Below are 21057 nucleotides of genomic sequence, written 5' to 3' on the forward strand. Positions count from 1 at the left end.
TATGGAGCCTGAGGAGTACAGACAGAGAGGTGAGTGATCTGTGCCTCTTGCAAATAGGTAACATCTACTCATGGAGATCAGCTGTTGTGGGGCTGGGAGTGATACCCAAAATTAGGATGGGCTATATCCTCTTTAAGTGTGCACTTGGCCTTGAGACTTGGATCTGCTGAGGCAAAAATGTGTTCCAGGGTTGAGTTTAAACTAATGGATTTAGTGTCTGTGGGTAACTTAGCCTTATTGGTCTTACATCTAAGATGCTGTGGGAAAGCTGCAAAACTGTAATTCTGAGTAAACTTGTGCAAAGTGGTTGTGCACAATAGCTTTTCACTGGCTTCACACCCTGAGACTGCAGTCGTACTTGGGACAGATTGCCTTAAAAAGTGGAGAATAGGTGTGGAGCAATGCAGCTGATTTCAGAGGATGCAAAAGTAGGTTTGCTATAATGACAAGGAAGTGTAGGACATGAAAATTTAATACCTGTGAAATGCAGTTTCAGTTAATTTGTAGGCAAGAAAATCTAACCTTTCAGTAACCAAACAAACTGTACTTGTACCATGATTGTGTTTTAAAGGTACATTTGAACTACTCAATGATGGCACTGAAAAAGCCCTGTGAGGCTGTTTTAGAACATTATTAGATGGGACAAGTAGGGTGTGGGAGGGAGGAGCTGGGAGCAGTATTCCAATGCTATTAGAATCTCTGTCCAATGCTAAGGACAGATTGTGTGGAGTGCCTGTACTGCTAGTTAGTGTTTCCATAATTGAAACTGAAACCACTGGTTTGCCTCTTGCAGGGAAAGAGATGGTGGATTACATTTGCCAGTACCTGAGCAATGTGAGAGAGAGGCGGGTGACTCCTGATGTACAGCCAGGTTACATGAGAGCCCAGCTGCCAGACTCTGCCCCAATGGACCCAGACAGCTGGGACAACATCTTTGGAGATATAGAGAAGATTATTATGCCAGGGGTAAGAAATAAAATATAATCATGGCAGGAAAAAGCCATTACTACTTGGGGTGAACACCAAATCCTGGGAATGCACAGCTTCTGCAGAACATTGTTCTAGATAAGTAAAGTACCCAAAAATGTAGCATTAATCTTGTAGATGTTATCTTCACAGTTGTGTTCCTAACTATAATTTTAGGGGTTAGATTGTGAGTGTATTTTTAACTACTTTGTATATAACTCATTTGCTATAGGGAAACCAATTCAGCAGTATGAGAAAATCATTAGCTTCACAATGTCTCTACCTGCTGAACCATATAATCTTAATTTCAGAGATGTGGAAACTGGGCAGAGCAAGGTGAAACAACTCTTGCCCGGCTTCACGCACATGCAAGGCTTGTTTCCTGTGCTTTGAATGTAAAAGTCTACTTCCTCTTGTACATAAATACTGCAGATTCTGCTAAGAGAATTCATATTACCAAATTGCATGTTTTATGTAAGAAACTTTTTCAAAGCCCGTTCTCAAATTTTTTTGTAGATGCTAGCAGAAACTTGATCTGATGTAGGAGAGGCAATCAGATTACATGTAGTTATGCTGGTGTCCCACACACCAGCTCATTCAGGTGTATAGAAGGGTTTATATAGTTGTAAATTGCTGTGCGTAGCTAAAGGCAACTTGTTGGTTGACAAAATGAGCAACTTTGTTGCAAGGATTCTCTTTATAAAGATAACTATTTTGATAAATCTTTCTGACTCTGGTCTTTCAAACACGGCACAACATTCTTTCCTGTTCAGAATCTTTGTCTGCCTGCTTAATTCAGATAAATGCTTTTTCTTTTATTTGCAATTTATCTGTTAATAATTCAGTGTTATAATCTGCTAGTGCTGCTCCTCTGTTGGTATTATCTCTGCAGCTCTCTGCTGCAGATATATTGTTGCACATAATGTGTTGCTGTAATCCTTTTCTCTCATTTTAAACAGATAGGAACCACTACAACTCATGCAAAGTTTTGTGACATTTTCAGACTGAACTTCTACATAATTCTGTTCTAGGTAGTCCATTGGCAAAGTCCACACATGCATGCCTACTTTCCAGCTCTAACTTCCTGGCCTTCACTCCTTGGAGATATGTTGGCTGATGCAATTAACTGCTTGGGATTCACATGGGTAAATTTTTTGGGGCTATTTTAGACATTCTTCTCCTGTGTGTAATATGCAAGAGCAGGTCTTAGTCATTCTTTCTTGTTCTCTGAGTCAGTATAATTATTTGTTTTAAACAACTGTATGTTGTTGCATAAATGAAAATTGTCACTTAAAAAAAAAAACCAAGCCCAAAAGAACACATAAGAGTAAGCATACTACCTAGTTATAAGAGGTGAATGAAGAAAATATACTAGAAATGTCTATTTTCAAATTCTTTGCATATCCCACTGAGCATTGTTCCTTGTCATCTGGTCTCAGTGCCAAAAATCTTACACAAGCAGTGTAAGCAATAGAGCAGCCATCATCCATGAATGCAGGCTAGATTGGGCTCCATTCCAGTTCTCCTGCTCCTTTGAGAGAACACACTTCCTATTTTTCCTCTTGTGAAAATAATTGTTTGGTATCCTGGGCCAGAATATCTGCGTATTTGTATCCTCCTGCAGCAGCTACAGAGCACTACTTGCTTATGACTCTGCACACCACAGTAGTTTCTGAAGCCAGTGTTTTCCACAGTGCCAAAGTTGCCCAGATTTTTAGATATGTGTCTCTGTGTAAGAAAGTAGAAGCTCATAAACCTGTAAGAAATTGGTTGGTGTGGTCTCCATGTAGCTGTATCAGATTAGCTCATTGCCTCTCTTAGCTCTCAGCTGGACGAGGGATCAGTGCCCAGGGTGAATTACAGCCTGATTCTCCTTTTTCAATTTTTTCTAGGCCTCCAGCCCAGCCTGTACAGAACTGGAAATGAATGTGATGGATTGGTTGGCTAAAATGCTGGGCCTTCCAGATAAATTCCTGCACCACCATCCCGACAGTGTGGGTGGAGGAGTATTACAGGTAGGGGAGATTAGAGACGGCCTTATCAAAGTTTGTTTTCAAGTGAATTTCTCTCAGGGTGATAGTTTTCCTAGAGACAAAACCAACAAAATTTTCTGTATGGCTCTGAATCCAAATTTGGCCATATTTTCCCAAATTTTAGTATTAAATGCGGTAGATTATAGAATAGAAACTGCTGTTGCTTTTAGTGCTGTGTTATAGACAAACAGCAGGTATTCTTGTGGCCTTTTTAAGGATAAATGAGTCAGATTTCATTTCTTTAATCTGTTTCTGATCTTTCACATCACCAAATTTTGCACTAAAATGATTCTTACATAATTAGAGAAGGAATCCTTGTCACTATCCTTCTGCCACAGTCCTTAGCCACACAAGAAGTTTCTTTTCCTTTTTCTCATGTCTACTTTTTGTCTCTGAGAGGTGCAAAGTCAAGGCCTGAACTGTTACCTCCTTCCAGAAAGTGTAAGCAAGAGTTCCCTGGAATCAATGCTGCGTCTTTGTTATTATAAGGGCTTTGATCATGTTTGTAATTTTATGGGAAATACTATGTTTATTTGTAGAACAAAAGGAAAATGGGGTTTATTTACTCCCCAGAACTCAGTGCTGCACATTAAAATATACAGCAGTTAAAGGGCTTTTTTTTGTGTTGCTGGCCCAGAGAGCTGCTCATCAGCTAATGACTCTCCACTGCGTCAGAGAAAAGCAGGAGTAGCGATAAAAGAGGGGGTGGGCACTGGGCACTTCACTGATTTCAGCAGATCCCTGGCAAAATGGCAATTGCAGTAAATGAGCAATGTCTTTGCAGAGCACTGTGAGTGAATCAACCTTGGTTGCACTGCTGGCAGCAAGGAAGAACAAAATTCTGGAGCTGAAGGTTTCTGAGCCAGACACTGATGAGTCCTCACTCAATTCTCGCCTCGTCGCTTACGCCTCTGATCAAGTAGGTTCTTATGGTTCCAAGGAAGACAAATTGTTTCTGTTGTCTCACTCAGCCTTTGCCATGTGAGGTCACATTTCTGTACAACAGCACAGGAATGCCTCACAAGCATGGACCCGTTCCCCTGCTGCTGCTTTCTGCAGATGGGGAAACGGAATCAGTGTGAGGCGAGGTTTTTAGGGTCTTGGCAGTCCTCAAGAGATTGTTTCACATGACTGAGTTCTGCATTTCCTTCCTGTTTTTCACAAAGCCTTGATCCAGGAACTATGTGCTGAGCTCATGCTGCTTCTTCTCGTGTTTCTTCCCAGCCTCCTTCCCCTCAGAGACAGGCATGCTCAAGGCACTGTTACCTAAATGCTGCTCCTGGCTGTGGGCTCCACTGTTGGCTTTTGCCAACAAACTTGTTCTGTCCTCAGCCTCCTGAACTGAGCATTACATTCCCCTGGGAAAAATACCACAGGAGAGGCACTCATGCTCATTCTCTCTTAATCTAAAAGGACTGTATCTTGTAAGGTGTGTTTTGCTCTATCCAGAAGTAAACACACTTCGGGGGATTTATCTTCTTATGGCAGGGAGGAGGGAATAAACGGAGGTTGATTCATTCCTAGAGGCTCCTTTAAGAACTGAGTTTTGATAAATGTCCCTCCAAACACAAGATGAGGATGCCTGTTATTATATTTTAGAAACCAGTACCCAAGTAAATGAAGCATTCTTTGGAATTGCAGGGTACAGTTTCTTACAGTTACAAAGAAGATGCTTTCAGACTTGTATTAATAGGGATTACAATAAGGTTGTTATCTCTGTATTTCTTTCCACCACTGTCTTTAATAAAGCCATAATTTATCACAGCTGTTCAGCCTCAGAGCTTGAATTCTTACTGTTTTTCTTATTTTAAAGGCACATTCCTCTGTAGAAAAGGCTGGCTTGATTTCTCTTGTGAAGATAAAATTTCTGCCTGTGGATGAGAACTTTTCCCTCAGAGGTGAAACTTTGAAGAAAGCCATTGCAGAAGACAGAAAGAAAGGCCTAGTGCCAGTCTTTGTATGTTCAACTTTCTGGTTGGGGGTATTGACATAGTGTTATATTCTTAATGTCAACATGAAATTACATATAAAAAATTTCTTATTTTGTTGAAATACATTAGCTGAAGATTCAAATGTATACAAGAATTTCTACTTTATTAAATAAAAAGTTTTTTTGTTTTGACTGCCTGCAATAAACTGCCCACTTTTAAAGTGCTGCATCCAAAAGAAACCAAATCCGTTATAACAGATTTTTTTTCCCTAGGTTTGTGCAACTTTGGGAACAACTGGTGTCTGTGCTTTTGACAATCTCTCAGAACTGGGTCCAGTTTGTAAGTGTCTTTTTTTTCCCCTGATTTTATTCTATGAAAGTATCTAGAGGATACTCTAGTATCTAGAAGATACTCTTAGATTTTTTTATGCCAAAATGAAGGAGAGCTGAGTGTTTCAGACATGTCTTAGGGATGGCTGAAGTCAGTACAAGACTACAGCAATTTCTGTAAGATTTAGATTAGGATGCTAAAATGCATTCTACTCGAGATGGATGAAATTTGCCAACTGATAAATCTTTAATGTGATTATTCAGGAAATACAGACTGTGTGGTACTGTTGTAGGATGGACACATTAATATTTAATCTAGCAAAGGAGTTTTGAAGGTAGATTCTGGTAGGACATCCTCTGGATCAATCAGTATCACAGGTAAATTTGACATGGTTGCAAAGTCTATTCCAGCATAAATTCTGACCAGTAGCTGCTGAAGACCAGAGGAGCTTTCTCTTATGGGTCAGAATGTGGCTTCTATTTCTGGGTCCTTTTTTGCTTGCCACTATATCTTTATTTTGGCTTTGTACAACTGAGGGGTACTGGGGAATTTCACTTAGTGAAAGGGCAGGTGAGAGAAATCAAATGTTAAAAAGACTCACATGAAATATAGAATAGTGAATTTTGTTACAGAGTCCGCATGGTTTCAGCATTATCCTATATTTTAGCATTATGGATTCACACCTTTAGAATAAAACTAGATTGTCAATTTTTCGTCTGCCTCCTCCAAAACACTGTACCTGGTTTGCAGAGGGGAGAGATTAGCATGCACTTTGATTCCCTATATCCCTTACATAACAACAATCTCAATTCCAACAGGTGATGCTGAGGGACTCTGGCTTCATATTGATGCTGCATATGCAGGAACAGCATTTGTATGTCCTGAATTTAGGTTGTTTTTGGATGGAATTGAATATGCAGATTCCTTTACTTTTAATCCTTCCAAGTGGATGATGGTCCATTTTGACTGCACTGGATTTTGGTGAGTATAGTCAAAACACAAACATCACCAAAAGGGTAACATGAAAATTGCAAAGTTTTTCTCTGCACTTTGCTAAATCTACTTCCTTCTACAATCATAGGGTTAAAGATAAATACAAGTTGCATCAAACCTTCAGTGTTAACCCTGTGTACCTCAGACATGCCAATGCAGGAGCTGCAATTGACTTCATGGTAAGTTATTATTTAAGCTGATATTTTGTAATGCCTATAAATTTTTCAATCAGACTCTGAAATTTCTCTCATATTCTGGAGTATGCTTATCTTATAGCTGGTCTTACTATGTAAACCAAATTATACTGAGATCCTAATGCAGACAAAATAGCAAAACTTTGCAGTAATTAATCCTAGTTATGAGGATTAATTATAAAATTGTTTTCAGATTGAAGTAATTAGGATTTTTACACAGGTGCAGATCCAGCCTTGCCTTTCTAATGCAAAGGGTCATTTCTGTTTATTGTGTTGCTGAAGTAATTCTACTGATGCCATTTTGGCTGGATTTCTTGTGTCTCTGATATGTAATAAAAGAGAGAAAGGAGTAAGCAATGGAAAAGCCATGCTCTGAAACAGCAAGAGAATGAATTACATTTTTTCTTCAGATTAAGGTATTCATAGGAGAGCTAAGAGGCATTTCACTGCAGACACATCCTACAGCAGATTTCAGTACAGTAATACAAAGGAATATTCACTGCCAATTATTTCTGCTATGATCTCACCCTAGTCCTGAAAAGATAATTGTTTTCTTGAAATCAATAGTGCTTTTCACTAGAGTGGAGAGAGGGAGGGATGGAAAAAAGGATATTGAGTCCCTCTTGTGGTGAAATTGGATTCTGCACGTGATTGTGCAGCTTCCCTGAAATATTCCTTTACACGTTTTCTCACTCTTTTCCTTGGAGTAGGTGTTATTTTATCTGGAACTGCCTACCCCAGTATCAAATCTTGCTGTTTATAATTGATTTGGGAAAATATTCAGGAAATTACAGGAGCTGAAGTGAGCACTAGTCAGTCCTAAAGTGTAAATGGCCATATCTTAAATTGATTATGCTCTTAAATGCAAAAAGTTGTTGTTATAAGCTGGTAATTAATTTAAAATTCTAAGCATATCTAAGCCATAAATTAAGGGGAACAGCCAAAATCTTATTTTTGCAAATAATTGAAAAATATGGGGACACAGTGTTTCTTTGATGGCTGTTTCCTAGGCTTAGCAGATTTTCAGTAATATGACACTATTCATCTCAAGAGAGGTCTCTGACCTGAGTCTGAAGCAGGAGATGTAGCAGTGGAAGGAGAACTCTCTGTTGTTTCTGCACTCACTGTTGCCCTGTTCTATTTTCACAGCACTGGCAAATTCCGCTGAGTCGTCGATTTCGTTCTCTGAAGCTGTGGTTTGTGCTTCGCTCCTTTGGGGTGAAAAAGCTTCAAGCTCATGTCAGACAGGTGTGTGAGTTACCAGAGTGTTATGTTCAGTTCCTGGTGGGTGACATTTGTACACTCAGAGATGCAGAGATGAGTAACAGAAATCCTCTCACACTCAAAGCTTGTGTGAATTCTAAATGCCTGCTGGTTTTACTCTAAAATTATCTGTAAAGATTGACTGTGTAGACAAAACATTTCCTGTCCCCTTCTTGACAGCACTGGACAATGGAAAGGGACTTGCTCACTGCCTTCTGCACTTTACTGAGCCATAATCTGGAGAAGCTTTCTTTGAGGTCAAGTGGCAGCTGTTTGGGGCAGGCTGTGCTGAATAACTGAACCCACCACTATGAAAATGTACAGGCTTAAGTCTCTGATGGAGTGTAAATAGGAGGGGTCACATTGTGGATCAATGGTTGCTGCAAAAGAACTTTCATCTGAGAAGCCACATTCTGTTTTCAAACCTCCTATAGAAAATCCCTATGTATAGGCCAGTTACTCATGTTCATTGTCAAGGCTTTGGGCAAATAGAGACAGACTTTAAAATTCTTAGCTTTGATGTCATTTTTCTGTTTGCTCTTATTAATGCATTGGAATGATGTGTTTTAGTAAGGAAAGGAATTCCTTTTAACCACACAGTTTAGCATCTTACAAGTGGATTTGTGACAAACAGATAACTTTTTTCCCCCTTAATTGTAGGGTACTGAAACAGCCAAATTCTTTGAATCCTTGGTTAAAAGTGACCCACTCTTTGAAATTCCTGCCAAGAGACATCTTGGGCTGGTTGTATTTCGCCTAAAGGTAAAGACTGGCCCCTTTGCACATCCCTTTGGAATGAACTGACCACAGCTGACCTCTCCCCAGACAGTTAATAACTGTGAATATATTTCCATTTAAGAATTTGTGATTGCAATTCTGAGATATGTTTGGATGTCACTGGAAATTCTAACTATACTATTTTTTTTTATTATTCATATTTAAAACAGGGTCCCAATTGGCTGACAGAAAAACTCCTGAAAGAACTGAGCAGTTCTGGCAGGCTCTTCCTCATTCCAGCAACCATCCATGACAAGTTCATCATTCGCTTTACTGTGACATCTCAGTTCACAACCAGGGAAGATATTCTGCAGGACTGGAGCATCATTCAACACACTGCAGCCCAAATCATCAGCCAGAATTATGGGTTGCACTGCATCAATTCCGGTGATGGGGCAGGAATCCCCACTACAGTAGTTCAGCCTACTTCTGATGTCATTAGCAATGTTCCTCAGCTTTACTTAGATGGAGGGAAATATAAAACACCTTCCAGAAAAACAGTAGTACAGCCTAAGAACTTATCAGTAAGTCCCAGTAAGTGTGTGATTAGTCAGCAGGTGAAAGGTCAAGAGGATCCTCTGGATGACTGTTTTCCAGAAGATGTCCAAAATGTTACCAAACATAAATTAACCTCTTTTTTATTCAGTTATTTATCTGTTCAAGGCAGGAAAAAGACAGCACGTTCCCTTAGCTGCACCAGTGTGCCAGTGACTGGTAATCTGGAGCAGTGTAACCCCAAAACAGCAGCCACTGACAAGAAGGAGCCTCGTGCAAATGCCAGAGTTCTTTCCAGGCTGCCTGAAGACATGATGATGTTCAAAAAAGGTGCCTTCAAAAAACTAATTAAATTCTACAGTGTCCCAAGTTTTCCAGAGTGTAGCTTTCAGTGTGGCCTTCAGCTGCCTTGTTGTCCTCTGCAGGCCATTGTTTAACAAGTAAGAGAGCTTGGTCCTTAGAAAGAGAACCAAAGTTTGCTTATTCACACGCAATACTACATGTTCTTTTGCTCAAAATGTAAGCTGTGGCAATGACCACTGAGAAAATGCCTGTGCTTTTACTGGTGAAAACCTCCTGTATTTATAGATTAAAATATCAAATAAATCTTATAGGCCTATAACATGAAACCTTCCGTTTTGTAGACTATGGTAAAGAAAATGCCAATTTCTACTTACCAGTGCTGGTAATGGACAGTTTCCAGCTGGTAGGCTGGAACCACTTTGACAGAGTATGCTGGCCCCAGGAGGTGATAAACAATCCAGGTCTCTATTTGCACCAGTGGTTTTTGGTTTTGTGGTGGTCTTTTTTTTTTTTTTTTTTTGGAGGAGGGGGGGCTTGATATCGTGACTTTAACTCTCTAGAGTGATGTGAGGATCTGTGTGTGCAGTCAATGCCAACATCAGTTTTGAACAGTGCAAAAAGAAGGATATAACCTAAGAGATTTTGCTGCAGCAGGGCAATTTTCCCAGACTTAAACACAGCAGCCCTTCCAGTCCACCTGTTCTAATCAGCTAAGGAAGGCTTTGTGCAACCATGTTACAAAACAGTTGCCCTTGCAAAGCACCTGTGGCCTTTCTCAGCATTACCTAAGGTCTGTAAATCACCAGTTCATGAGGAAAGAGAGGAGGAATGATATTTCCCTCTCTCTCATAACAGAGAATTAAAGGGGCATTATAGAATAAAGGGTCTTTATACAGCAAACAAATGTTTTGCTACAAGAGACCAGTGATTTATTTATATAAAAACTTGGGGGGAGGGAATCTATTAAGGACAAATTTAAATTAAGGAATAGTACAGTTGAGCCAGGAAACATGGTGGTTGATGGACTTTATTCTGGGAAAACGCTGCTAGATGCTCAATGCTTTTCTTGTAGCTGTTTCCAGACACCTACAGTCACCTTCAGGCAGTGCACTCAGACAGATGGATCTTCCCTCTGATCCAGAACAACTATTCCCAGGTTATATAAAAAATGAGCCTAGTTAATGTCTAGGCCCTTATACAAAATCAGCTAAGATGCAGGTTCTGCTTCATTAAGACAATCTCTTATTCACACTTTATTTCTGCTAAAAAATCAATAACCATGTTTCATATCACTTTTAATAGTGCTATTAAATCTTTCTGTTTACACAATAAAGCAATAAACACACAGTGAGGATGGCAGTCCCTTTGTGCCTAGTCTTAGATGTTTAAATTTATGTTCAGCAATAGGAAGTACTGTCCTGAGTCAGACACTTGTAATTTATAAACATATCTAATGTGCTCGTGAGTAACAAAAGTGTGATAGAATTTTAGAAAATTATGGAAAGGCTTTTCCCCCACTTCCTGTCCTTTCCTCCACCTGTTTCTTTTATTATGTAATTTAATATTATTTTATTAGACACTAAGAATCTTTAAAAATATATATTGGCTTTTTAACTTGGAATACTTCCTTGAAAGGATTAGACTTTTCTGTCAGCAACAGACTAGAATGTGTATTTATGCAGAATAAGTATGTTGGCTCTATGTCTTTCAGGAAATACAGGGCAGAGGGCAATGCAGTCGATGGTAGAAGCCAAAGATGAGCATGGAATGCTGGAATTGCAAAACACTATTTCAAGGAGTGGTTAAAGAAAGAAATCTGAACCATTGAGCAAAGATTTATAATGTGCATAAATTGCAAGGAGACTGGACCTGGTTCTCTGTCCTGGCTTATGATTATCATAAGGTGCTGCAAAGACTGATTGATCCCTCTTTCTTTACTAAATTCTAACTGCAGTTCTACTACTGTGACATTAATTTTATGCAAAAATATTTTTGAAATGAAGGAGGAACTGACATAATTGCAGTGATCCAAACCATCTATGAAGCACCTATGAGTAGTTACCCCATGCAAACCATAGCTTAAGTGCACCACTCTTTAAACACTCACATTAACACTTTCACCTGGGGATCACCTGGCTTGGGTTAGGATATTTTGGCTACAAAACCCCCAAAACTCACACTACCCAAAACACAGGTCCATAGGTTTCTGGAGAGCTGCTCCTTTTTGGTGTGCAGCTGAAGTGCTCACATAAGGTAAGTGTTTTCTCTATCCATTGTAACAGAATGTCAGTTAATGGATTGCCCTATTTTGCCCTATGCAAAAGAATGATTAATTCAAGCCAAAAGCTCCTTTGTTTTCCTTGAAAAAAGTTAATGTTAGTATGCAATGTGACATTACAGACCTCATTAGGAAAGGTTTTTGTTGGGCTTCCCCCTTTCCCTTTAGGGGTAGATTTTCAGCAAAATGTAACAAATGTTCCCTGTTATTTAGTTAGCAAACAACAAGAAAAGTTGTTTAATGATGGCTGTAGCACACTGTGTAGCTTATGCAAATATCTAATGACCTGGCACCCTAGAGGTAAATAACCCCCAATAAACTTTCACTGAGATAAATAAACCTTCAATAAACTTTGAAATCCATATTTTATCATAGAGATAAGTTACTTTAATGACTTAAAAAACTCTATTATTGAGTTCAGCATAGTTATTTCCTTAGTTACTCAGACAATCTTGAAGCAAACTCCAGGAATTTCACCCTTCTGACTGGACCGAGTGACCAGGGCTCAGTACTTCCTGGTTCTAAACAGCCATTACTGTGAATAAGGATGGCTTTCCTTTCTTACTTTTAAAAAAATAATTATTTTTCACTTTATATTTTGCTATGTGCCACTAAGGGGACAAATTCCTTCTCTCTTGTTCAGCCTTCTACTGCCTTTTTATGTCAAATCTGATACCTTCCAGCACAAGGTGAGCAGATTCAGGTCATTGATCTGCCAGGAAACTTTTTCACTGCAGCCTTTCTTTCCCCTGCAGGATAAATTCCCTTTGCTGCCAGGTGAGCTGTGGCCAGCTCTGGTGCAGCACCAGCCCGGGATGTGTGAGCAGGGCGGGTGGGAGCAGATCCCTGCACTTCAGAGCTGCTCAGAGCTCCCTGCAGCTGGAACCCAGGGATTCAGGTGGCCCCAGCCAGGGCTGCCTCCCCTGCTCCCACACTGCTCCCAGGAGCCAGCCTGAGAAAATTAACTGCCTTGTGTCTAGGATAAATTTGGACTAGCACTAGGCGTTAGCATTTGGATAAATTAGAGGGGTTTTACATTTCTTCTCTAACAGAGCTACGGTTTCAAACTGGTGCCACAGGAATTTTTTAGAAATTGCTGCTCAGCTGTAAACACTACAGAACATTTTTGGGAGCTTTGTATGTGATGGCAACTGCCTGGTAAAAGTGGGAGAAATGAGTAGACCCTGTTAGCTAGGATCACAGTATTTCCAAAGCATTGCTGAACTTCCATAACTAATTCCAGCTTCCTGCTCAGAGTGTGTAGCAGTTTTGTGCTATGCTCCTTCAATGGGCTTTCTGAAGAGGTTTTTCTGCATAACCTTTCCTTCTTCAGTTACATCTCTGACTTTCTAACGTGGGATGTGGCATTAGTTCTGTGACTTCAGTAGGGAGTTGTAATCAGCAGCCTGGAGAGCTGAAACCCTCAGGTTTATTGATTGTGAATGTGACATTTTGAAGGACCATTATCTGCCATTATTCAGGGCTAATTTGTTTTAAATCTTGTAAATCTTCACACATAAATACTTGGTTTGCTTACCAGCTTTTGCACCATATGTGCAATGTTTTTCCAAGCTATTCCTTGACATAAACATTTTCCACTGTTCTCCAGCTACATGTTTCTCACAAAGGTTTTCAGCTCAGGGCTTTGCCAAAAGGCAAAGACATCTTGCTGTGATCCACGAGATGCCACCAGAGGGCAACAAGTAACTGGAAGTTTGTGTTAAATTTGGATTCAGGCTCAATGAACAGTTAATTAAGAGAAAGGTACTTAGAGAGTATGGGAAAGCCCAGCACTCCTCATGCTGGCTGGCATAGGATGCTCCAGGCTGCAGCATTTTCTGTGCAGACAGCCTCTTCTCTTCTTTCTGTTTTGTTATGGTGTAACAGGAGCCCTCACTGTTCAAATCAGAATGCACCATTCCAGCCACCTCAAGGGACAATAATCACAGCACAAAGCAACACTTACCTAATTGCTGATGAATGGCAGAGAGATGGGACTCAGACTGGTGGCTTCAGTGAACCAGTGTAACAGGTCAGCTGGGTTTGTTCTTTCTTTGTTTGTTTCACCTGACCATTCCCATGGAAAATCCCAGCTGGGTATTTTTCAGGATTGCTAAATTGAAGCCTTCAAGGTTCATTTTTCAGTTTCAAATGTCCTTCTGTCACCTTTTAAATTATATTAAAGGTTTATTTGCAGATTTACCACAGTTTTTCTCTAACATTTCAATCAGATGAGACAGGTTGACCTGATCGAATTAATTGGTGCTGCCAAAAGGGGTTTCTGTTTCCCTGTCCTCCTTGTGTGACTTTCTAGTTCCACTGCCTCCCTTGCTCCAGCTCTGATGCCCTTCTGACAGTTTAGTGATGGATTCAGCTCACTAAGCCAGCAAAAACCTCTGTTTTTGGGGTGAGTTCTCTGTTGAATCACTGAGTAGAACTGGCTTATTGAGGAGTCATATTAGTACTAATACTAGAATTAATACAAAGGAAGGAATAAGGAAACAATAAACTTAATCTCCCTTTCCTACATACCTACGTCTCAAATTCTTCTTCTGTTTCCTTCCCACTTGGGAAGGATTGTAAAGTATCTATTAACCAAAATAATTTTTGTAAATGTAAGAACCAGGTTCGCAGTCTGTGCAGAGATAAACCAACGAATGTACTCACAGCAGAGTTCAAGCCATTCCATTTTCCCCCTTGGTGCCTGGCAGAGGTTCAGGAGATGAAGGTCAGTACATACATGCTCTGGCACTACTGAAACTGTGCTTACATCAGCAGTTTATTGGTATTTTTCCATATCTTTCCCCACTTCTGAGGATGATGCTCACAAATCTGTAATGCATCAGGATTTCTAGCAGGTCAGCCAGGGGAGTTGACTTGCTGGTCCAGTTGCAGCTGATTTGACATTACTGGAATACTTTGCAATCACCAACCTCAAAAAAAGTCTCCTTCTAAAGGAGTGAGCCACTCCTGTGACTAGAATTTCCAAGGAAGTCTTGTCTAGTGGATTACCCAGGTCTTTCCTAAAATCTAGAAATTTAGATGGTGCAGGGTGCCTTTGCTGCATTCTGTTACAAGCTCTTTTATGTTCCTTTATGTTAATGACATAAAATGGTGTAACATGGCTGGGAATAAACACGTCATGGCTCATTAGACAAAGTCATATAGACAGTCCAGATTTGTGTGTTAAAAGTGGAGACAGGCAATCTGCTACACTCCACAGAAGATGAGAGGTGTGTGACTAGGGTAGCACAAAATGACAATGCTATTACTGTGTATGCATTTACTAACTATGGATCTCAGCTACTCCGTATCATGATCTGTCATTCAGCCCACTGCTCAGAGGATGGAATCTTTGATACTATGGTGATTTCTAGGCTACTGAAGCTAAAATTCTTCAACTATTTTAGATTGAGTGGAGAGCTTAGATTTAGATCTCTGCTCTTTTATGACTGGCTAAAGAAATTCTAGGTGAAGCTGAGTCACAGTGAGACTCATCTTCTGTTGCAGAGGTGTCAGAAGGAACTGCTATGAAATTCTAGGAATAAAATTTTACTATTCTGCAGTGACATGTGAGAGATTCCTGGTGCTGGATGGTAACTAAATTCTTGGCACTGAGCCCATCTTCATCTTTCTTGGATAGACATGGTTGGGATTCATCAGAACAGATGTGCTCTCCAGGATCAGAGGAGGGAGGTGTCAAAGCTCAGGAATGATCTCCTCTCCTGATAGAGAACCTACTAAAGGAGCCTTTCTCAATTCTCTTTCATGAAGTTCAGAAAATGCTTGCATCCCATTAATAGATTTTGAATTCTGTTGGTTCATCCCAGACACACAGTGAAGCTCATTCCAGAGCCACACCAGCAGAGTTAGCTCAGAGTTCAGTCAGCTGGGTTAGTACAGGTACCCCAGTCACAGCAAGCTCTTTGCTGTCTTGGCTGCTGAGAAATTACCTGTAAAGCACTGGAGTAACCATGGGGACAAGAAAGGGTAGGGATTAAGCAGAAAGCTTAGCTGAGAATTTTAAAGTATTAATTTCCACCAAATGTTGACTTTGCCATGTTTTCTTCATTTGTGATGGAAGAGTAATTGACATCCATGTGTCCAAGTCCAGTGGTTTTTTTTAACCACTCACTTAAGCTTGACTCAGATTCAGCATGAAACTCTCCATGAATTTATTAAATCCTCTGAAGGAGACACTCAAATTAAATATATATGTATAATTTTGTTGTTAACCTACCATCAAGCAAGATTATACTCAGCAAACTTTTCCAAGGCACTACAGTATGAGCAATGTTCCCATCTGCTGCCAACAGCAGCATCAAATGACAGGGTGTGCTTATCAAAGAACAGTGATTTCCTAGAAAGAGGGGTGGAGGAAGAGGCTTTGCTCTCACAGCCTTATTGCCTGGCAGCAGCAAAGTGAATAGACAAGCTCTGCCATCAGGTTTAGTGCAAGGGTACTTCAGCCTCTTTCACATGAACAAACCCCTTCAAATTATGAGAGCAGTAGCTTGCTTACAGTTGCCACTCACACAACAGTTAAAGGAGCCAGAATTTGTATTATGTGATATGGCTGCAATTCTAAGTAGTGTGAGTGAGCAGAAAACTAAATGCAGTTGTTATTTCAGGGGCACAGCAAAGCTATATTAACAATTTCTATAAATATCCTTTAAGAAAGATGTGAAGCAGTTTTCAAATTTTAAATGCTTATGTAAAACAGGCTGCATTGCACTGCCATAAATTTGAGATTAAAGAAATTTTAAATGTCCTAGAGCCATGAAGTTCACTTGGCAGCCTTGAGAGAAAGTATTGTCACAGTACTGACCCTAGAAAATGTTGGCAGATCGTGTTACTGTATGCATGGAAATACTGGGCTGGAGGAAATCTATCTCACCAAGTGATGTGCTTCTTGCTGCATGAACCTCCAGCATTTTTCAGTAGTCAGCACTGCCCTGCCTCTGGAAATCACAGAGTGTAAAATGTCACGGATTATGGCCACCAAATTCTTTGCCTTCATAGAACTTCTTTCAGCTCTGTCACCTTTCTATAATAGAAACGTGACATCTAAAATTAAAACAGGTATTTATATGTATGCTGAAACTCATCTTTATATGCACATACAGCGCAGCTAATCAGAATGTAGATTTCTGTAAACTCAGGGAGGAAAAGAAATTAATTATTAAGTCAGTCATTTCTTTGATGTAACATAGTTTATGATTGGCCAGAAGGACAGTGGAAACTCTTATCTTCCTGAAATCAGGTGGATTCAGTCAACAAGGACTATTTTATTTGCTCAAAGTCCCAAACTGTTTTTTTACTACTTTTAAGCCAAAAATTTAGTCTAACAATTATCTCACCATGGCTCTGTCATTGTGTTTTCTATTTCATTGCAACTTCTATCTCCTCACTGGCTGATGTCCTGCCCCTCAAAGCCTTACTTTGAGTGGGGCTACATAACTGCATGTCTCTATATCCTTTCAGTATTCCAGCTACTTGGCTCCCAAAAAAGGAGTTAAATTATTTCCTAAGTTATCAGACATGCTTGAAATTCAGTGCAATGCATATTCACACTGATATTATTGTGAATGATATATGTTGAAATGTGTTATATATGTTTTTAAGTGCATTTTGCAGTTAATTTCTAAAGAAATTTTAACAGATATGAAGAGCAATGTTTGCTTATATAAAATAGAAAAATGCACTAAGAATTGCCTCATACCAACAGACTTACAAAAATTTGATCTATTGCTACCTAAGTTTTCTGTAGAAAACATCTACAGAAGTCATCTACATTCACCAAAGGATGTTTGATTTCTCAGAGACAAGGAAGGTTTTGGCCTTGCTTCCAAGAACAGGGGGTTACATGGCCATGGCTTGTGTATGTGCATCTATATGTGTCCGTTCTCTCCTTCCCTCCCTGCAACTTGAACCTGCTGGATGCTTTCAGGCACGTTTGGGAAAGGGTCATAGGTCTCAATGGTATTAAGTTTCTATGAATTTCATGATAATAGCTAGCTGGACAGGAATAAAGAGATCCCTTAAATGCCCTAGCAAAAAGGGGCAGAGCTATTAGATACCAGTGTATCCATATAATGGAGATTTCTTATAAACTCTCATCTGTGATTGCAGTAAATGTGAATGTAGGAAATAGAAGTTTATGTTTCTGATTTAGTATTTACCATATGAATTGTATGAAAATATAGGAGCTCAGTTTCATCTTAGCTCTTGTGCTCACAGGGGTGTTTCATTCTGCAGTCAAAACTGCATTGTAGCAGATTGTGTCCAGTCTGATGGACAATCTGGCATTATCATGTCACACAGGAAGGATGTCCCGACAAGGAAGAGCAGAAAGTCTTCCAAGAGGTATCCAGAACTGGCATCTGGGGAAAACTACAGGACCCTTCAATAACTATAAAATATTAATAGGCAGAAGCTATGTTGAGTTTATTATGAAGTTTAAACATTAAATAGGGTTTGGTGAAGCTGGGATTAGGGAGAAAGAATTTCCTGCCATTTTATATATGTAGCTTGTTTAGTTGGATACATTTAATTTTATCTTTTGAGTATGAAGAATGATAAAGCAAGATTTGTATTATTAAATTAAAATAGAAATATCTTTTAAAGTACTTGACAATAGTACAGTGGTTTAGCTCTATAAAAAGTCACAACTTAAATATATTTCAAATTAGAGAAAATGTTTTAATTGTGTGTAACAGTATTTTTACTGTTTTAGAGCTCATAGTTAACCACAAAATTATAAGTTTAAAGGAGGAGGGGGGAAAGTAATTTTAATGTTTTGAGTAATTTTAATGTTTTGAGGTGCATTTATTCTTTCCATTTGGAACAGTTCAGACTTTTGAACTTCAGGAAGTTTGAAGCTTGCTTTCTAAGAAGCATACTGGATTCTTCTGTGTTGTTTCTGATAGCTAACAGATAAGATTTGCTGGGCCAAATTCTCTTCCTGGGGGTGATAGTCTGTTGGAATTTAGCAAGCAGTATCCTTGACAAGGCAGTAGAAAGAAGAAACTGAAGTCTCTTATGTTTGTATTTTTGAGCAGATTAAGTTTCTGTAAGTAACATAAAAACTGTTGGGTAGCTGGAAATGTTAAACCAGCTGACACTAGATTTACCAATTTTTTCAAAATCAGTAATATAGCAGAAATCCTGGTAAGAAAGGGTAAGCTGTTCCTCAGCCTTTAATATCATATCTCCCAAGTCACACATGTGGCTGTACCAACACTACAAATCAAAACAAAAATTGAGGACCTCAGTGGAAATTCATGTCTAAGGAGCAGTAAAATCCATTGAGACTTCTGTTTCTCTAAGTGAGATGTGTTTGAGATAAGATGGGTGAAGGTAAGACAAGATACTGTCCTAAAACATGGATGAGTTTATACTTTGAACTGCAGTAACTCTGGTTTTGTTGCCAAGGGTGACTTCTCTCTGCTATGCCTCCTGGTGCCTTTTCTAGTTCTGTAGTTTTAAACTTGAGTTTTACTGCTTTGTACCTTATTCTCTCGTGCTGTTAGGCTAGAATGTTGCTCTTCAGTAGCTGGACCTACTCTGTTTTAAATGCATTACCTAGTTGTGAGAATGAGGTGGTTTTACATAAGCCATTCAAGGCACCCTTGTGTCATTAAAAAATGATGGATAGACTATTAAAAAACATGCATAGAGCCCCTTAAAAAACCACAACTTTCTATTTAATATTCATAGGCCAAATCTCAGCAATAGAAATGTGAAGCTCTTTCTCTTGTTTCAAGTTAAAATTCTATACTAAGGTGAGGTTTGCAGAGGAAGAAAGTATCTTTACTAGATCAGCACATAATTTAAAAATAATTGGCAAGCTTTTGGTTAGTGAGGTGAGCTTTCAAGGTGTTACAATCATTCTAGCAATTTTGTGTAATAAAACTAACCATGTCATCTTTATAAAAAGATTTTTGACCAGAAAAGTTCTGTGCCTGCTTAGACAACCACATGTTCAGATAAACATCTTGTATTTGAATTAATGAACTTGGCTTGCTCTAAATTTGAATAATCATTGCTGGTGTTGTGCTCCTTGATTTATGTCTCTATTTAAATATACACTGCTAGATCAAATCCTTGTTGTAGAAGTAGAGGAATAAAGAGCTGCCCACCATACAAAAAGCAAGAGGACTCTGGTTTTAATGCCAGAGGGAACTGTAAGGAATGACACTTTTGCACACCACAAATGCAAACTGATGATGCCTGTATTTGATGTTAAGGAATAAAAAGATGTAAGCAAACAAACAATAAGTAACTGCTTAAGGAGACAAATGAGGGGTTTTTTTTCCCAGTGATCCAGAAGATGGTCAAGTGAGGACAGAAGTGTAGTGATAGCTCTAGAGTGCACTGTGGATGGTTAGGGCAGTCTGGGGGTCAGAAAGGGAGGGAAATGCTATTTACCATGAGTCAAGGCTTCATGGCCAGACTGCAAATGTGCCAGCTAGGAAAAGGAAAAAAAAAATCTGCTTTGATTTTACTTAGGTGAAGATTGGCTTGTGCCCGTGAGGAGCTACCCCTAAAAAAGGAAGAGAGACCTATGAGATAGGGGAAAGAATGTTTCCACCAAAAATAATTCTGAGCAGAACAAATGCAACCCAGAAAAAAATTTAAAAATGTTAGAGCATTCAGCAAAAACTTGTTACACTGATGGTGAGGACTCTATAAAGCATCAGACCTATGTAGTAAGTGGGGAAAGAAGTGCTGTGCAGAGTCAGAAAAACTATGTAAACTGAGTTGATAAAGAGTGATTCAAAGGTCCAAAACTAGCTGATAAGTTGAAAAGGACAGAAAAGGAAGCAAGACCTTTGGATTTAGCCACAAGCCAATCATTAATTTTTTTAGGTCAATGTGAGTAGAGTGACCTTAGCAAAATCAACTGAATCAAAAAGCAAGAATTTGAGCAGAACTAGCATAAACTTCATGGGAGTTTTTGTATTGTTTTTTAATTTTTTTAAAAATTAGATGACAAAAAATGGTAACTAGGAATTAAAAAATATCAAGAAAATTTCTTTTTGAAAGTTGAAAAAATAATCCTGGTGTACTTTTTGGTACGAGAATAGTGTTTGATGTAATTATGTTACAAATGAGTCCTAACAAGCTGAATGAGTTATGGGAAAATTCTGCAATTGTATGAAACAGGGTAATGCATACTTGGTATTATGCCAATTAAAATAATTAACTTTTCTCTGAGAACTGTGTAAGTTCATGGAGAACTCGTATTGTGTTATTTGTCCTGGGAAGCTGTAGTGTTCACCTGTGCCAAAAAGACAAACTGCTGAATGAATAATTACCTAGCAGAATAAAACACAGTTACTTGTGTATCTAAGGCATGTTAAAACTGTGGCTGATTTGCTGTATTCTAAGACCACAGCTTATGTTTTAATGCATGTAACCAGTAGTGATGTTTACCTTTTCCTGCTATAGAAATGTGTGCTGAGTTCACCAGCACTACCTGCAATTGTGCA

The 21057-nt window shown here is 39.1% G+C and overlaps 1 protein-coding gene across 1 annotated transcript; it reads left to right on the forward strand.

Moving 5' to 3' along the window:
* Window position 1: 1 nt before the first annotated feature.
* HDC (histidine decarboxylase) lies at window positions 2-9588 on the forward strand. Its single transcript, XM_036389681.2, has 12 exons — window positions 2-29; window positions 794-966; window positions 1998-2111; window positions 2859-2981; window positions 3784-3918; window positions 4813-4956; window positions 5203-5269; window positions 6079-6241; window positions 6342-6432; window positions 7597-7695; window positions 8371-8472; window positions 8658-9588. The coding sequence occupies exons 1-12, from the start codon at window positions 2-4 to the stop codon at window positions 9417-9419; spliced, it is 2001 nt and encodes a 666-aa protein (XP_036245574.1). The 3' UTR covers window positions 9420-9588.
* Window positions 9589-21057: the final 11469 nt, after the last annotated feature.

Source organism: Molothrus ater, chromosome 13 (assembly GCF_012460135.2).
Source record: "Molothrus ater isolate BHLD 08-10-18 breed brown headed cowbird chromosome 13, BPBGC_Mater_1.1, whole genome shotgun sequence".
Taxonomy (NCBI): domain Eukaryota; kingdom Metazoa; phylum Chordata; class Aves; order Passeriformes; family Icteridae; genus Molothrus; species Molothrus ater.